At 46.0% G+C, this 19,815-nt stretch overlaps 2 protein-coding genes across 7 annotated transcripts in view; one reads left to right on the top strand and one right to left on the bottom strand.

Annotated features, from left to right (window-relative positions):
* The window catches only part of LOC107396849 (zinc finger and BTB domain-containing protein 14), a 26,089-nt gene extending 12,283 nt beyond the window's left edge, over nt 1–13,806 (bottom strand). Inside the window, exons 1-9 of one of the 6 annotated variants that reach the window (XM_070553564.1) lie at nt 12,599–13,404; nt 11,879–12,080; nt 11,489–11,677; nt 11,244–11,414; nt 11,078–11,173; nt 10,869–11,009; nt 10,524–10,768; nt 10,357–10,442; nt 9,944–10,083 (exon numbers count right to left, since the gene is read on the bottom strand). In XM_070553564.1, coding sequence (XP_070409665.1) covers nt 9,944–10,083; nt 10,357–10,442; nt 10,524–10,768; nt 10,869–11,009; nt 11,078–11,173; nt 11,244–11,414; nt 11,489–11,677 — 1,068 coding nt within the window. In that variant the 5' untranslated portion in view covers nt 11,879–12,080; nt 12,599–13,404. The other 5 variants (XM_054734921.2, XM_054734919.2, XM_054734920.2 and 2 more) reach the window with 5 other exon arrangements.
* LOC139070750 (uncharacterized) lies at nt 13,017–19,815 on the top strand. The gene is made up of 2 exons (XM_070553563.1): nt 13,017–13,154; nt 14,843–19,815. The coding sequence occupies exon 2, from the start codon at nt 17,483–17,485 to the stop codon at nt 19,040–19,042; it is 1,560 nt and encodes a 519-aa protein (XP_070409664.1). The 5' UTR covers nt 13,017–13,154; nt 14,843–17,482; the 3' UTR covers nt 19,043–19,815.

Genomic DNA, 19,815 nt, shown 5'->3' with positions numbered 1-19,815 from the left:
AAAAAGCGAATTATTGACTTGAACAAGTCAGGAAAGTCACTTGGGGCCATTTCAAAGCAGCTGCAGGTCCCAAGAGCAACAGTGCAAACAATTGTTTGTAAGTATAAGGTGCATGGCACTGTTTCATCACTGCCAAGATCAGGAAGAAAACGCAAGCTATCACCTGCTGCTGAGAGAAAATTGGTCAGGAGGGTAAAGAGTGAACCAAGAATCACCAAAAAGCAGATCTGCCAAGAATTAGAAGCTGCTGGAACACAGGTGTCATTGTCCACAGTCAAACGTGTTTTGCATCTCCATGGACTGAGAGGCTGCCGTGCAAGAAGGAAGCCCTTGCTCCAAAAGCGGCACCTTAAGGCTCGACTGAAGTTTGCTGCTGATCACATGGACAAAGATAAGACCTTCTGGAGGAACGTTCTGTGGTCAGACGAAACGAAAATCGAGCTTTTTGGCCACAATGCCCAGCAATATGTTTGGAGGAGAAAAGGTGAGGCCTTTAACCCCAAGAACACCATGCCTACAGTCAAGCATGGTGGTGGGAATATTATGCTGTGGGGCTGTTTTGCTGCCAATGGAACTGGTGCTTTACAGAGAGTAAATGGGATAATGAAGAAGGAGGATTACCTTCACATTCTTCAACATAACCTCAAATCATCAGTACGAAGGTTGGGTCTTGGGCGCAGTTGGGTGTTCCAACAGGACAATGACCCCAAACACACATCAAAAGTGGTAAAGGAATGGCTAAATCAGGCTAGAATAAGGGTTTTAGAATGGCCTTCCCAAAGTCCTGACTTAAACCCCATTGAAAACATGTGGACAGTGCTGAAGAAACAAGTCCATGTCAGAAAGCCATCAAATTTAACTGAACTTCACCAATTCTGTCAAGAGGAGTGGTCAAAGATTCAACCAGAAGCTTGCCAGAAGCTTGTGGATGGCTACCAAAAGCGCCTAATTGAAGTGAAAATGGCTAAGGGACATGTAACCAAATATTAGCACTGCTGTATGTATATTTGTGACCCAGCAAATGTGATCACTTTTCTCTGTTAACCCATAATAAAGACATTAAAGAACCAAACTTCATGAATGTTTTTTGTGACAAAGAAGTATCTGTTCCAATCACTCTATCAGAGAAAAATCAGAGTTTTAGAAATAACGGGACACTCAGTAGAGCCATTATATTATATTTTTTACAAGTGTATGTAAACTTCTGACCACAACTGTATATATTACTAAAAATAAATTATTAAGTGACAGTCAATATGGATTTAGAAAAAACAGAACCACTACCTATGCGATAATGCAGATGGTAGAAGAAATAGCCCAAGCAAGTGAAAGCGAAGAACTCTCTATTAGCATATTTGTTGATTTAAAGAAGGCTTTTGACACCATTGACCACAGGAGATTATTGAAAAAGATGGAAAATTATGGCCTACGAGGTATAGCGAAGTCCTGGATAGAGAGTTACTTAAAAGACAGACAACAGTATGTAAAAATTAAAGATATAAAATCTGGATTTAGAGAAATAAGTTGTGGAGTTCCACAAGGGTCAGTAATAGGTCCTATATTATTTACTTTATATATAAATTACATATGTATTATGTAACGTGACAGATTTTTTCAAATTTATAATGTTTGCAGATGATACAAATTTGGTTTGTTCAGGTAAAGATATAAAAGAACTTTTAAAGAAGGCCGAAAAAGAGTTAAATATCCTCAAATCTTGGTTTGATGTAAATAAACTATCACTGAATATAAAAAAGACTAAATTTATGATTTTTGGAAATAAGAAGGTAAAAAATGGGGACTTTAAATTAACAATTTCAGATACTGAAATTGAAAGAGTGTCTGAAATAAAATTTCTTGGTGTCGTGATTGACTCTAACTTATCCTGGAAGCATCATTTAAATTATATAAAAGGAAAAATTGCCAAATCTTTGGGTCTATTATATAAACTGAAGGACATACTAAACCATAAGGCCTTACGTCTAATATACTGTTCACTAATACAACCATACATGGCATACGGTATAGAAATATGGGGTTCAACTTTTAAAACATGAAATAAAAACTATACAAAAGAAATCTATTCGAGTTATAAACAAGAGCAATTATTATGCTCACACTGACCCGCTGTTTTTAAAATCACAGATTATGAAATTAGAAGATCTATACTATTATAAAATAATGCAATTTATGTTTAAAGTAAAATTAATGGCTCTGCCAGAAAATATACTAATGTTTTTTGCAAAGAGGGAAAGTAAATATGATTTAAGAGGTGTATGTATGTTTGTTCTACAAAAAGCCACAAAAGGCATGAAAAGGAGATGTATCTCTGTAATGGGAGTAAAATTTTGGAACGAGGCTAAAATAGAATTAAAATTAGCAACTTCTCTTTCAGGTCTTAAAAAACGTATCAGTAAAAATATTTTTGAAGAGTATTAATTTGATGTTGATGGATGGATTTGTGTTTTACTTTTATTTGGGCTGTTGGTTCATTGCGGGAGATTGAAAAGTTGTTTTGTAATTTGGTTAGGCAATTATATAAACTATTGCTTCTGCCTAAACCTGTTCAGTCATGAGATACCAAATAGACACCATATACAAATGAAAGCATATGTTAGTTAGAAATGGTATTTGTAACTATTTGTATGACATGTTATTGCACATTATCTTAAGATGACTGACTGAATAAATTGATCATTCATTCATTCATTTATAAGGCCCTCCAGGGCAGTGCCCCCTCGTACATTACTGCACTTTTGCACAGGTATGCTCCGTCTCGGTCTCTTCGCTCAGCCGAGCAGGAACTTCTGGTGGTCCCTCGGTCGAAATATCGATCGAGGGGTTATCGTGCTTTTTCTGTTTTGGCTCCAGCTCTGTGGAATGAATTACCATTGAGCATTAGGCAGGCGCCGTCCCTTCCAGTCTTTAAGTCTCGTCTAAAGACTCGTTTCTATTTGATTGCTTTTCAGCGCTAGGGTCCATTGAATTGCCCTGACATGCTGGTTTTAATTCTTCTTCTTTTTGACCAGGATGCTTGAACTTATTTTGTCCACCATTTGTTTTTAATTGATTAGTCTTACTCCGTTACCTCTCTGTATTTGTGACCCCGGCTTTCCACAGGAGCCGTCAGCAGCACGTTACTGCAGCAGCACATCATAGCTGCTGATAGGAACCGCTGTGGTCAACAGAACCTTTTCCACTGGAGCCGTCAGCAGCGCGAGTCGGCCGCGTCTCAGGAGCAGCATGTCGCGGCCTTTACGCGCCGGTTCTATTTTCTACGCGCGACGCCTCTGAAACGGTTCAAGTTCGACATGTTTGGGGAAGGAAAGACAGGAAATCGGACGCGGAAATGGAGAGAAGCTACCGAGATTTTCAGAATAAAGAACGTACTGCCTTCCGGTTGCTTTACTTTAAAAAAAGGTTACTAACTGTGCGTCCCCGTGAGAAGTTATCACCTAGCTAGCGGTCTCCTTTGTTTTTCAGGTCCGTTTGGCGATTACAAAATGGACAGAACATAAAACACAAACCATGTTGTAGTTTTCTCCTGCTTGTTGTTGTGTTTACTGACGAAGTCACTCGTGTGACTTCGAGCTCGGTCGGTGACAGCTGCTCCCCTGCTGCTTCGCGTCCCGTGGGAAGGGCCAAGCAGCAGCTTACGCGAGCAAGACGTGCTGCTGCAGTAACGTGCTGCTGCAGTAACGTGCTGCTGCAGTAACGTGCTGCTGCAGTAACGTGCTGCTGCAGTAACGTGCTGCTGCAGTAACGTGCTGCTGCAGTAACGTGCTGCTGCAGTAACGTGCTGCTGCAGTAACGTGCTGCTGCAGTAACGTGCTGCTGCAGTAACGTGCTGCTGCAGTAACGTGCTGCTGCAGTAACGTGCTGCTGACGGCTCCCGTGGAAACCCGGGGTAATATTGTTTGCTTGATATTTTATGATTTTATGTTTTTATCTTGCTTTTATGCCCAGGTACTGGGAATGTTTGTATGATGATGCTGTTCAGCACCTTGGGCTTCTGATAACGTTGTGGAAGGTGCTCTACAAATAAAATTGATTGATTGATTACAATCTCTGCAGAGAGTCGCACATGCGCAAGTTACTCTGCTGAGCACCAGCTAACAGAAGTGGCGGCGTCCGACTCAGCAGCTACGCGTTCCAAAACATCTAAAGTTTGAGCGCATTCTAGCCGGGATTCAGCAAACAAAAAGATGACCTGCATTATTTGCAAAGCAGTCCTCGCGTATCACGGCAGCACCTCGGTGATGCATGAACACTTAAAGAGAAAGCCCGTCGGACAGTTGAATGAAACAGAGTCTGACTCACCTCTGTAAGATTTAAATAACACAAAATGATAAATGACCCGCACGTGTGCAGCGCCTCTCAGAGTAAGGACTCCAAATCGCTTTACAGTACCATTCATCCATTCACACCCTGGTGGGGATGAGCTACGATGTAGCCACAGCTGTCCTGGGGCGCACTGACAGAGACGAGGCTGCCGAGCACAGGCGCCACCGGTCCCTCCGACCACCACCAGCAGGCAACCTGGGTTAAGTGTCTTGCCCAAGGACACAACAGCAGAATTCTCTGTCCGGAGCCAGGATGGAACCTGCAACCTTCCGATTACTGGACAACCCGCTCAAGCTGCTGAGCTACTGCTGCCCAAAGCCAACACATTTTGTTTTGGATGTACATTTTTTAAACGTATTTTCACTTTTAAAAAAGGAGATTTAATGTTATGCTCGACTGCGCCTGACAAAAGTATTTTAATTTAATTTATGCATTTATGTCTGCACTGACTGAGCACTGTGCCTAATTGGTGTTAGAAAGGCATTTTATTTACTTTTAGTAAGAATTGGCCCATCAGCAGCAAAGTTCAATAAAATATGCATTTTCCATTGAAGTACCCATCTTTCTTGTGTTTATTATCATTTTTCACACAATGAAACCAATCTCATGCCAAATTTAAGAAAAATGTTATAATCATCCGATTAGTCGACTAATTGTTTGAATAGTCGGTGACTAGTCGACTATTAAAATAGTCATTAGTTGCAGCCCTAATTCTAAAACAAACAGGCAGCCAGTGCAGTGAGGCCAGGACAGGAGTAACGTGCTCCATCTTCTTCATCCCAGTGAGCAGTCGTGCAGCAGCATTCTGCACCACCTGAAGACGTGAGAGGTGGGATTGTGAAACACCAAGGAACAAAGAATTACAGTAATCAAGCCTTGATGTAATAAAAGCATGGATTACTGCTTAAAAATCCTTTTTTGACAGCAAGGTATTTACTTTGGTGATCTTTCTTAGTTGATAAAACTATATTTAGTCACTGCACTGATCTGCCTGTCCAAAACAAGATCCCTGTATCCACCCTAGACAAAGTACCTGGACCAAAGACTACAACCTCTGTCTTTTATCAATAACAAGAATGAAGTTAGAGAACATCCATTACCTAACCTCAACGAGACAATCTACAGGAGACGCAAACCAAAACAAGTTTACACTACAGTCCATCCTTTTCTGCTTCATAACAACACCAACTCCACCAGGAGTACTCAGCTGCTTCAAACAAACAACAGAGAGCTAAAGATCAAAACAAAAAGAACGGTGAACCGTGGAGGGCTTCTGGTTACACGCACACACACACACATACACACCTAGTTACACAAGCACACACACACATACACACCTAGTTACACAAGCACACACACACTCACATACACACCTAGTTACACAAGCACACACACACACATACACACCTAGTTACACAAGCACACACACACATACACACCTAGTTACACAAGCACACACACACATACACACCTAGTTACACAAGCACACACACACTCACATACACACCTAGTTACACAAGCACACACACACACATACACACCTAGTTACACAAGCACACACACACATACACACCTAGTTACACAAGCACACACACACTCACATACACACCTAGTTACACAAGCACACACACACACATACACACCTAGTTACACAAGCACACACACACATACACACCAAGTTACACAAGCACACATACACATACACACCTAGTTACACAAGTACACACACACATACATACACGCCTAGTTACACAAGCACACACACACACACATACACACCTAGTTACACAAGCACACACACACACACCTAGTTACACAAGCACACACACACACACCTAGTTACACAAGCACACACACACACACCTAGTTACACAAGCACACACACACACACACATACACACCTAGTTACACAAGCACACACACACATACACACCAAGTTACACAAGCACACATACACATACACACCTAGTTACACAAGTACACACACACATACATACACGCCTAGTTACACAAGCACACACACACACACATACACACCTAGTTACACAAGCACACACACACACACCTAGTTACACAAGCACACACACACACACATACACACCTAGTTACACAAGCACACACACACACCTAGTTACACAAGCACACACACACACACCTAGTTACACAAGCACACACACACACCTAGTTACACAAGCACACACACACACACACCTAGTTACACAAGCACACACACACACACACACCTAGTTACACAAGCACACACACACATACACACCTAGTTACACAAGCACACACGCACACACTCACACACACACCTAGGTACACAAGCACACACACACACACACATACACACCTAGTTACACAAGCACACACACACACTCACATACACACCTAGTTACACAAGCACACACACACACTCACATACACACCTAGTTACACAAGCACACACACACACTCACATACACACCTAGTTACACAAGCACACACACACTCACATACACACCTAGTTAAACAAGCACACAAACACACTCACATACACACCTAGTTACACAAGCACACACACACACCTAGTTACACAAGCACACACACACACACCTAGTTACACAAGCACACACACCAGTTACACAAGCACACGCACACACTCACATACACACCTAGTTACACAAGTACACACGCACACACTCACATACACACCTAGTTACACAAGCACACACACACACACACTCACATACACACCTAGTTACACAAGCACACACACACACACTCACATACACACCTAGTTACACAAGCACACACACACACCTAGTTACACAAGCACACACACACACCTAGTTACACAAGCACACACACACACCTAGTTACACAAGCACACACACACACACACTCACATACACACCTAGTTACACAAGCACACACACACACACTCACATACACACCTAGTTACACAAGCACACACACACACACCTAGTTACACAAGCACACACACACACCTAGTTACACAAGCGCACACACACACACCTAGTTACACAAGCACACACACACACCTAGTTACACAAGCACACACACACACCTAGTTACACAAGCACACACACACCTAGTTACACAAGCACACACACACACTCACATACACACCTAGTTACACAAGCACACGCACACACTCACATACACACCTAGTTACACAAGCACACACGCACAATCACATACACACCTAGTTACACAAGCACACACACACACTCACATACACACCTAGTTACACAAGCACACACACACACCTAGTTACACAAGCACACACACACACCTAGTTACACAAGCACACATACACACCTAGTTACACAAGCACACACACACACACTCACATACACACCTAGTTACACAAGCACACACACACACTCACATACACACCTAGTTACACAAGCACACACACACACCTAGTCACACAAGCACACACACACACCTAGTTACACAAGCACACACACACACCTAGTTACACAAGCACACACACACACCTAGTTACACTAAGCACACACACACACTCACATACACACCTAGTTACACAAGCACACATACACACACCTAGTTACACAAGCACACACACACACTCACATACACACCTAGTTACACAAGCACACACACACACACACCTAGTTACACAAGCACACACACACATACACACCTAGTTACACAAGCACACACACACACCTAGTTACACAAGCACACACGCACACACACACACCTAGTTACACAAGCACACACACACACACATACACACCTCGTTACACAAGAACACATGCACACACACACATACACACCTAGTTACACAAGCACACGCACACACACACACACACACACACACACACACACACACACCTAGTTACACACACACACACAAGGGGTGGGACTAAATAATAAAATGGTACCTGGGCTGTTCTTGTATTGGCCGTCCGGGTTCTACGACCCCTCAAGGTGCTTCACAACACAATCAGTCATTCACACACTGGTGGTGATGAGCTACGATGTAACCACAGCTGCTCTGGGGCGCACTGATAGAGGTGAGGCTGCTCAACATGGGCGCCACCGGTCCCTCCGACCACCCCCAGCAGGCAAGGCGAGTTAAGTGTCTTGCTCAAGGACACAACAGCAGCATTCTCTGGTCGGAGCTGGGATCAAACTTGCAACCTTCTGATTACTGGACAACCCGCTCTACCTCCTGAGCTGCTGCTGTCTGTATTTAACAATGACCCCTCCTTTCCACCGGAGCCGTCAGCAGCACGTTACTGCAGCAGCTGCTGCTTGGCCCTTCCCACGAGACGCGGAGCAGCAGGGGAGCAGCTGCCACCGACCGAGCACGAAGTCACACGAGTGACTTTGTCAGTAAACACAACAACAAGCAGGAGAAAACTACAACATGGCTCCAAAAGTTTTGTGTTTTATGTTCTGTCTGTTGTATTATCGCCAATACGGACCTGAAAAACAAAGGAGACCGCTAGCTAGGTGATAACTTCTCACGGGGCGGCAGTTAGTAACTTTTTTTTAAAGTAAAGCAACCGGAAGGCAGTACGTTTCTTTATTCTGAAAATCTCGGGAGCTTCGCTCCGTTTCCGATTTCCTGTCTTTCCTTCCCCCAAAATGTCGAACTTGACCCGTTTCAGAGGCGTCGGGCGTAGAAAATAGAACCGGCGCGTAAAGGCCGCGACACGCTGCTCCTGAGACGCGGCCGACTCGCGCTGCTGACGGCTCCGGTGGAAAGCAGGGGTCAGAGTTAACAATCCTGCTGCTCCCACTGCAGTTGGCTCCTTCTGATGGTGCTTCCTTCTTCTTTGGTGACTTTTTCATCTGAACTCAGCCAGTTGGGTTAGGGTTAGTGTGTGTGTGTGTGTGTGTGTGTGGGGGGGGGGGGGGGGGTTATAATCTTAGTTGCACTTGTTGTGTGAAAAGTGTTTCATAAATAACATTTAAATAGATTTTATTTGAATGTGTTAATTAATTTCTTACTTATTCACATTTTAATGGTTGGAAATCGCCCATAGAAGTAAAGCCAAACCCACGAGGTCGGTGGCAGCCTCACTCATCCAGCCTTAAGGGTGGTGCAGAGGCGTTTTGCTGCTGAGACTGGAGGCTGATGCGGGTGTGAAAGAGGAGCGATGGTGAGCTGTGTCAGGGCGGAGTAAACGGGGTCATGAGCTGACTGTGAACAGGTGTGTGTGTGTCAGCTTTATTGCTGAGGGTTAGCAGGTGAGGGTTAGCTGCTGACTTTTGGTGACGTATGTCTCCAGGGGGGCGCCCATGACTCTGCGTGTCCTGCCGGAGCGAGACACCCCGCGCTCTGACTCACTGAACTCTTGCAGCGTGCAGCCCTCCCTACTGGAGTTCTGTTTGTGTTGGAGCTTAAGCAACGTACACGCGTTAACTACAGGGCACGCTGCGACCTGTGGGGGAAACCCACGCATGCATGGGGAGAACACCCAACTCCACGCAGAAAGGCAGCAGGCGAGTTTTGAACCTGCAACCTGCAAGGCAACAGTGCTAACCACTGCGCCACCGTGCAGCCCTAGTGCTGCATGAGGGGTCTTGTGTGACGCCCAGGAAGCAGGTCACTCACCTTGTCACACATCTGGCAGGCGAACGGTCTTTCGTTGCTGTGAACTCGCTCGTGTTTTTTCAAGTCTGGAGCTCGAATGAATGATTTCCCACAGACATCACACCTGTAGGGTTTGAATCCCGTGTGGATCTTCAGGTGTTCTGAAACAGACAGATGAAAGTGGAACCAAAATCATGACCTTATTATAAGAATGTTGGATCTTCTCAGTGAGCGAGTGGAACCGCCCGGGAACTGGGTTCAGATCCCAGTCGGGTCAGACCCAAGGCCTCCCTGTCTGGATCGGGGCTTAAACCACAGCTGCAGCTCACCCTCCCCACAGGGATGGCTCAGCTGTGCAGATGGAACTTCACCCGAGTGTGATGACTAATGGGACTGAGTGAGAGGACCTGGAGACAGGTGAGGTGGGCTTTTACCTTTCAGGTGCGCATGAGTGGTGAAAGCTTTGGCACAAATCTCACAGGCGAATGGACGTTCTGCAGAGTGAAGCTTCTCGTGCTTCCTAAAGACAAACATCAGATCAGGAGCTGCTCGTGGTGTTTGTAAGCTAGTGTTACACATTTGTCTCCAGGTGTGCTCATACCTGAGTTTGCTTTCATCCAAGAAGGTCTTTCCACACACCTGGCAGGCGAGCTGATCTCGGTGTCCGTACAGCAGGTATTCAAACTTCATATCGGTGGTAGCCGTGGACCAGCCTGGCGCCTGCTCGTCCTTTACTTCACCCATACTATCAGCAAACGTCAATGTCTGCGTGGCATGATGCTCCGGCCCCAAGTCCTTAGGCCCCGCCTCCATTTCTGCCACCACATCCTGGTTATAACAGGCCACCTGAAGAGTCACACAGGGGATGTTAACAAAGACCAGATCTCCTAGTCGGGCTACAGGTGGACCAGAACAGGCGAGTCAGCAGAAAGCCACAAGTGTGTACCTTGTGTACATCATCATTGGTCAGTTCTTTCAAGATGGCTTCCTGCACATGCAGTGCTGTGTTTGGTGATTTGTCAAGCTCCTGATTGGCTGAAGCCTCAATGAGATCATCAGTGGGCGTGTCTTCATGTTCACCTAAGTCCTGAGCAACAGTAAAGGTCAGAGAAAAGACCTGGAGACGCAGTGATGGCAGGTGATGGATGAGCGTACCTCAGAGTCAGCTGCCAGCTGGGCTTCAGGTGGCAATGCCATCTTTACAATGTCGTACGGAAACTTCTCCTTTTCTTCTGAGGACAAGTCGCGTTTCTGAACACACGCAGACCTTGTTACATCTTACACTCACCTGTCTGACTTACCTGGCTAACACGTCTGTTACCTGAGAGCAGAGCTTGTCCAGGAAGCGGATGCCAAGGATCTGCCCCGATGACATCATCAGATTGACATCTTTCTTCTTGACGGAAATTTTCGCCGTGTACATGTAGTTCAGCACCTCCTCGAAGATGTCTGAGCGGATGAAATCAATCTCAATCACGGATGAGTTGTCCACCTGAGGATGAGTGCAGGTGAGAGCTGTGGCACCTGGACATGCCCACACCAGTATCACAGAGGGTATGGTAGTACCTCATGCTTCTTGAACAGCTTCTTGAAGTAGTTGGAGCACGCCGCAAGGACGCAGCGGTGAGCGCGGAACTTGACGTCTTCAACGACCACAGCGATGTCGCAGTGCTCGCCTTCCAGCCGCTGCTCATTCAGGAGCTTCAGGAAGATGCTCTTGTGTTCATCGTCCACATACTTCACGGTTTCGGCCATCTGACAGCCAGGAAACAGATCAGGTGTTGGTTAAAACTCCGCCTCTCCACACACCTTCAGATCTACTCAGACGCGTTTCACCCTGCAGGCAAAAGCTCATCAAATCCCCACACCTGAGTTTTACGACAGTCTTAACGCAAACATCAGATGTTTTCTGATGCGATCCGGGTCACTGGAATATGTGGTACTGATCCAACACACCTGATGCTTTAGAAAGCTACTGCAGTCTGAACATCCGTCTCCTACATCACCGAGTCGTGTGTGGATGTTCCTGAGGAGAAGCTCTGACTGGAGCGTTCAGGAGGCTGTCTGGACTCCCGGCTTTAGGTTTAGGAACTGAACCTACACGAGAGCATGCAGGTGCTGCTGTAGCGAAGGGCAGGGTGACGCGTTTCACTGGTCTCTGTGAATAAATTAATACCGGAACAGTTTCTGTGAATAATAACTCAGGAAGACGACAGGAACAAGGAGTAAAACCGTTTCCAGCCAGGAATGTGAGGGTTAACAGGATCATCATCACAAGTCCACTCTCCTGGTTTCGGCTCCGCTGAGGGACTTGTCTTCTGAGCATGCGGGTCGCTTTGGGGCCGCGGAGCGTTCACACTGGAGAGTTTGATGTGGAATTCCAGTCATCGTGTTAACGGACAGCAAAATAATCAGATTTACTAAAAAAAAAAGTGAATTGAGCATCGAGGCCTGCAGCGTGAACGTAGATGTGAGGGGGGCCTAGAGGTAGAGCAGCACTCACACACTGGGCTACAGGAGGTCCTCCTTCGTGAACTGATCTGAACATCTATGATGTTCCTGGAGTGCCGGTACCCAGCACGTTTTAGTGGTTTCTCTGCTCAAACACACCTGCTGACTGAAAACAGGTGTGTTGAACAGGGAAAAGACTCAAACATGTGGGAGCGGAGTACACACCTGTGATCTGCTTAATAAGTTAGACAGGAAGTGACATCAGCTCAGGTCAGCGGCACACATTCCTGCTGGACTCTGCTCCTCATGAGAAGTTCTGGTCCCTCATTAGCCAAAAGGTCTGGGTTCTGGAGCCACCCGTACCTGCAGGAGCCGTGTGCGCATGCGCCGAGACTCTTATTGATTATAGATCGGGATCATGTGAAGTCCTGGCGCGCGGTCTGTCGTCAGTAGTTCTCGTGCTTTCTTTTATGAAACGGACGTGCGCACCGGTGCGCGTGCACATGCGATGTGGTGCGGTGCTAGGCAGCAGCCGCTTCCGGACAGGATGATCGATTATTGATCGAAACAGTTCTATCGACCTGGACTGAGCCCCGGTTCTGTTCGGTACCTGACTTAAGCTGCTAGCAGAAGTCAGACTACCGGACCGGACTGATTCGGGACGGCACCAGTCGGCCGGCTCCGGTCTCCCGGTTCGGCTCGCGCTAGTGCTAACATGCTAACTACCGGAACAGGCCCGTTACCAGCCGCTAACGTGTGGTTCGGTTCGGGATTGTTGTCGGTAAGACTCTGAGGCTAATGGACACCCCGGTCGGATGATTCAAAATGGCGTTTTCTTGCTGACTTCCCGTGTCGCGCGCTTCCCGCTACTCCGCAGACCGTTCCCTCAGCCCGGAGAGCCGCGGCCGCGTGCGGCTCTCAGGTCCTCGGGACCGACACGCAGGCACGCGAGCGGCGGCGCCGCGGCCTCGAACCGGACGGAGCTCGAGCAGCTCGAGAGCGCGCAGGCATCCCCGTGATGGTGCGCGGGTCCGAGGAGCGTGCTCTTACCGTGACACTGGTCTTGTGGGTGTGTCCGCGCACCGGGAGCCGCTCCGCTCGGTGTCCGGTTGTTGTTTTTGTTTTATTGTTGCTGCTGGTGACGAGCACTGGTAGGCCGCGCTTTGCGCCAGCACGCACTCACTGCGGCAGCGCGCCAAGCATCCCACACGGAGAGACTGCTAGTACGCATGCGCACTTCTGCTGCGAACAGGCCTCACCGGGTCGGTCCCTGAGTTCTGGGATGCGATCTAAAGACCCCGTTTACACCAAACTCAGCCTCGTTTCAGTGTCATCCATGTAATAATGATGAGCTATGATGTATTGTAGCCACAGCTGCCCTTGGGCACAGAGGCCAGGGCACAGGTCCCTCTGGGATCGAACCTGCAGCTTTCCTCCTGTGTGTGTGTGTGTGTGTGTGGGGGGGGGGGGGGGGTAGGTATGGTTTTTAGGTTTCGGTGCATGCTTAAGGATCCATGTATGAGTCCCCCCAACACACACACCATATACACCAAGTAGTGTGTCTATAGTTATATTGTGATGTCTTAGTAAATATTCTATTTGGTGAAAGATAAACGTTATTGTATTTATCCTAGTGGATCTATAATTAAACGGGTAAACTAGTAGTAGCACATTCAACGTCAAGGAAAGCAAAAAGTTATCAGGAGAAGGAGAATGTTTAAGTGGTTAGCAGCACTGTGCTAGACGATGGCCCCCTCCATGAGGCCACCACAGCTCAGCAGAACATCGTTGTAGCTTCTTCTGGGGAGAAAAACACTTAGAGAGAAAATAAAGTTAACAGCTGAAATAGCAGGAAATAATACAGTTAAAGAGCAGACTGTAGAAGAAAGTAGTAGAGTGTGAAAAGTGGTCAGTGTGTCCTCCAGCAGTCTAAGCCTATAGCAGCATAACTACAGAGATAACTCTGGATAATCTATCCTTTTTAGATGGAGGCATGTTGGAGTCAGGGCAAGGGAGAGCCGTCTTTACCGACTGTACACTCCACCTCCCTGTACTCCCCCACTTGTCCAGATTTAGGCTAACATCAGATTTTAACCATAGGCCCTATCAAATAAAAATGTTTTAAGCCTATTCTTAAAAGTAGACAAGGTGTCTGCCTCACGGACTAAAGCTGGGAGCTGGTTCCACAGGAGAGGAGCCTGATAACTAAAAGATCTGCCTCCCATCCTAAGTTTAGATATTCTGGGAACCACCAGTAGACCTGCAGTCTGAGAGCGAAGTGCTCGGTTAGGAACGTATGGAACAACCAGATCACTGATGTATGATGGAGCTTGATTATTAAGAGCTTTATATGTGAGAAGAAGGATCTTAAAATCTATTCTGAATTTAACAGGTAGCCAATGTAGGGAAGCTAAGGCAGGAGAGATATGATTTCTCTTTAATATTTTTATCTCTGGGTCTTGTGCACAGGTGAGTGAAAGCTGGAGTACAAGATCAATAGGTGGAACACCTTGGGATCCCCCCAGAAGAGCTGGCCCAAGTGGCTGGGCAAAAGGAAGTCTGAGTCTCTTGACCTAGGCTGTTGCCTCTGCGACCCGACTCCGAAAAAGAAAATGGATGGATTTTTTTGTCATTTTAAATGTTGAGGGGGAAAATTAATGCCATTGTGGCATGACGATGTAATCAACATACAAATTAGTATGTGACATCATCTGGCAATATCTGGGTGACTTTATAATAATAAGGCATTTAATTTATAGGCGCCTTTCAAAACCCAAGGTCACCTCACAAAACATGATAAAACTACACACAAATAAGAATGAGATAATTTAAAGAATAAAATTACTAAACGTATGCTATAAATGTCAGAGTAAAGAGTTTGTGGGCTAGAGAGTGTAAGCCAGGTTGAACAGGTGAGTTTTGAGTTTGGATTTGAATGATAGGAGGGAGTCAGTGTTTTGGATGTCAGGAGGAAGTGAGCTCCAGAGCCGAGGAGCAGAGCGACTGAAAGCTCTGTTTCCAACGGTGGTGAGATGAGCGGAGGAACCTAGGTGAATGGCAGAGGAAGACCTGAGTGAGCGTGATGGGACAGCAACATGGATGAGATCGGAGAGGTAAGGAGGGGCGAGACAGTGGATACATTTGTAGGTGAGAAGCAGGATTTTGAATGAGATTCTGTGTTCAGTAGGCAGCCAGCGGAGATGCTGAAGAACAGGGCTGATGTGATCTCTATAGGGGTACGAGTGATGCGTGCAGCAGCATTTTGGAGGAGTTGGAGCCGATGGAGGGATTTATAGGGGGGACCAAAAAGGAGAGAGTTACAGTGGGCAGTCCTAGAAGTGACTAGGCTGTGTACGAGGATGGCTGTAGCATGAGGAGTGAGAGAGGGACGGAGTCGGTTGATATTGTGTAAATGAAAGTAGGCTGAGCGAATGATGCTGTTTATGTGGGCCTTGAATGATAAAGTGCTGTCGAGGATGACTCCAAGACACTTTACATGGGGGAAGGAAGGATGGAGGAATTTTCGATGTTAATTGATATGCCGGGAGATATGTTCGGCATGGAGGGTTTGCCTATGAGTGGAATTTCGGTTTTATTGCTGTTGAGTTTCAGGAAGTTAGAAGAGAACCATGATGTTATCTCAAGGAGACAGCTGGATAGGGAGACTGGAGGGAAGACAGCATCCGGTTGAGAGGAGATATAGATTTGAGCGTCATCTGCGTAGAAGTAGAAATTTATCTTGTATTTGCGAAAGATACGGCCAAGTGGGAGAATGTAGATGATAAATAAGAGAGGTCCAAGGACAGAGCCCTGGGGAACACCAGCAGAAACAGCAACAGGGTGAGAAGAAAAGGATTTTAATTGAACAGATTGAAATCGGCCAGTGAGATAGGAGGAGAACCAGGCGAGAGCAGTGTGAGTGATACCAAGGGAAGCTAACCGGTTAAGAAGGGTTGAGTGAGAGATGGCGTCGAAAGCTGCACTAAGATCAAGAAGGATGAGTAGAGAATGAAAACCGGAGTCAGCTGCCATGAGAAGGTCATTTGTGATTTTAACAAGAGCTGTTTCTGTGCTGTCGAGGGCGAAAACCAGACTGGAACTGTTTATGGGTAAACTTCAGCTGCTTCCTGTTGGAGGCAGGTAACAACACTGCATTATTAGATGACAAAAAAATGAGGATGAGCTATGCTGCTCCATGTGTGTGCAATGTCAGAACAGAGTACTGACACTCCTCCCAGACATTAAGCTTAATTATGTTTTTAAAATGAAACAGGTCTTGCTGTTGAACACATATCAGAAATCCTCCAAAAAAAAAAAAGTTGAAGATGCTCCATTAATTAAGTGCACGTGAGTGTATTTTATGCTCCTTCGCTAACGGTGTGTGCATCAGTGTTTAAAACTTAAATAAAAGTTTTTTCCCCACTTATCTAACTCTGGGAAATATACTAAAAGGCAACATTTCTATTTGGGGTAGAATATCCCTTTAAGAGGTGGGAATTATGTCCAAAACACTAATTTTAGTGTTGGAAACCATTACTGTTGCCTTCAGGGTGTGTGTGTGTGTGTGTGTGTGTGTGTGTGTGTGTGTGTGTGTGTGTGTGTGTGTGTGTGTGTGTGTGTGTGTGTGTGTAAGTATGTATGCATGTGTGTGTGTATGTATGCATGCGTGTGTGTGTGTGTGTGTTTACAGAAACAGGTGTCTCTGGGTTGCCAGCGGAGGGTTACAGCTGTGCTTCATCATAAAGTTGTCTCAAGTCTAAAATGGCGCCTGTGGCTCCTTTTCAACACTATTTTAACTTGCAGTCATTCTGATTATTTAGGTCACCAAGCAAAATTATTATCACTACAGAGTTATTTTAGCACTTTTTACACACAATGCTGGTCGGATGCTGTCAACAGCAAATGAATCTATTCCAGAACTGCGCTGCTCTGGGTGGCTGCATGTTTGAGTAGCTCTGATGACTATAGGTAAGTTTTACCTTTTCTTGGACATTTTTTCTTCTGGCTTCTCAGGTGGAACAATATTTTTTTTTTTTGGACAGTTTACTTTTCTGTTTCTGGTGCTGTGAAGCTTGGAGGATTTTTACTGCTTTTTTTTTAGCGTTTGTTATGATGTGTAACCATGGTAACAAGCTGGTTTACAATCGGGAGCAGCTTATTAACATTGGAAAGGCTGAAATAATACCTCAACCGAAGCCACAAATCCCAAATGAGCTAAAACGCAAAAAGCGTGGGTGCAGAGCGGGAGCAAAACTGAGACAGAGAAAGAGGAAATTCAAACAGTCTCTTCCATCGATCATAATGGGCAATGTGAGATCACTGGCCAACAAGATGGAGGAACTCCAAGCCCTTTCAACGACTCAGTCAGAGTATCACCAGTGCAGTGTTATGTGTTTCACTGAGACGTGGCTGCAGGACCATATCCCAGATTCCAGCATCTCTCTGCCAGGATTCCTGACTGTACGAGCAGACAGAGATCTGAAGAGGAGCGGGAAAAGAAAAGGAGGTGGAGTGGCAGTGCTTGTCAACAACAGATGGTGCCATCCAGGTCATGTTTCAGTGAAATGTCGTCTCTGCAGCCCAGATGTTGAACTCCTGGCAGTAAGTTGTCGCCCATATTATTTGCCAAGAGAGTTCACCAGTTTTGTCTTGGCAACTGTTTATATTCCACCTTCAGCCATTGCTGAAAATGCATGTGATGCCATCAGTTCCATTGTCACTAAGCTACAAACCCAGCACCCCAATGCATTTGTGGCTATATCTGGTGATTTTCATCATGCCTCGCTCTCTGCTACACTTCCAACATTTCAACAGTTTGTCAGCTGCTCCACCATAGAAAACAAGACATTGGATTTGTGTTATGCAAATGTAAAGAATGCATATATGTCCAAAACAAGACCTCCTCTGGGACAATCAGATCACAATCTTGTTTTTCTCTGCTCAGAATTCAAACCACTTGTTCACAGGCAACCTGTGACAAGAAGAACTGTGAGAAAATGGTCACAGGATGCTGAAGAAGCCCTGCAGAGTTGTTTTGAGACCACAGATTGGATGAATCTTTGCCAAGGATATGAAGAGAACATCAATGCCATGACTGGATGTGTCACTGACTATATAAACTTCTGTGTGGACAATATCATACCCACCAGAACAGCGAGATGCTTCGCTAATAACAAACCCTGGATCACCAGTGAACTGAAGAATCTGCTAAATGAGGTAAAAAGAGCCTTCAAGGAGGGAGACAGGGAAATATTGAGGAGTATACAGAAGCAACTGAAGATCAAGATCAGAGACAGCAAGGAGGCATACAGGAAGAAGCTGGAGAACAAACTACAGAGGAACAATATCAGAGATGTCTGGTCAGGGATGAAGAAGGTCACAGGCTTCAAGCAGAGGAAGGATTGCACAGATGGCAGCCTGGGCACAGCCAATGAACTGAACAAGTTCTTCAATAGGTTCAGTTCAGGAACAAACCCAGCATCCTCCTCGCTTGTCCCCAGCCAATCAGACAACCCATCCTCCTCTGATCCAACATTTTCTTGTCACACACCAGCTCTTTTGTCCTCTAACGCAGTCATGGACTCTTCTGGTTCTATAAATCTGTCTTCAAGTCAGGAGAGGCTGCCGCCCCATTTACCTCCCACCTATCTGTCTCTAGAAGTCAGGTGAAGAGGCAGCTGGAGAGACTGAACAGGAACAAGGCTGCAGGTCCAGATGGTGTCAGCCCCAGAGTACTGAAGGCCTGTGCAGAGCAGCTCTGTGGGATTCTGCAGCACCTCTTCAACCTCAGCCTGGCCCAGGAGAAGGTTCCAGATATGTGGAAGACATCCTGCCTTGTTCCAGTTCCAAAGAAAACTCGCCCATCAGTCAACGACGACTACAGACCGGTTGCCCTGACATCCCACATCATGAAGGTCCTGGAGAGACTCCTGTTGGTCCACCTGAATAAGCAAACTAGGACATATCAGGACCCGCTGCAGTTTGCTTATCCCCATGGAGTTGGAGTTGAAGATGCCATCATCCAGCTGCTTCAACCAATCCACTGTCATCTGGACAAAGCAGGTAGCACTGTGAGGGTCATGTTCTTTGATTTCTCCAGTGTATTCAACACAATCCAGCCTGATGTACTTTGCCAGAAGCTCCAGAAGACACAGGTGGGGGCCTCAACTGTCGCCTGGATCAAAGACTACCTGACAAACAGACCAGTTTGTGAGGCGGAAGAACTGCACATCAAACCAGGCGATCAGTAACATTGGAGCACCACAGGGGACTGTACTCTCACCATTCCTTTTCACCCTGTACACCTCAGACTTCCAGTACAAATCAGAGACCTGTCATCTACAGAAACACTCAAATGACTCTGCAGTCGTCGGGTGTATTATTCTGAGCTACTACAGCAATCAATTTCCTTCTGGGATTAATAAAGTATTTTTGAATTTGAA

The sequence above is a fragment of the Nothobranchius furzeri genome, chromosome 7 (genome assembly GCF_043380555.1).
Source record: "Nothobranchius furzeri strain GRZ-AD chromosome 7, NfurGRZ-RIMD1, whole genome shotgun sequence".
In the NCBI taxonomy this organism is placed as follows: domain Eukaryota; kingdom Metazoa; phylum Chordata; class Actinopteri; order Cyprinodontiformes; family Nothobranchiidae; genus Nothobranchius; species Nothobranchius furzeri.
The sequence above is the reverse complement of the archived record's forward strand: the minus strand, read 5'-3'. Positions and strand labels throughout refer to the sequence as shown.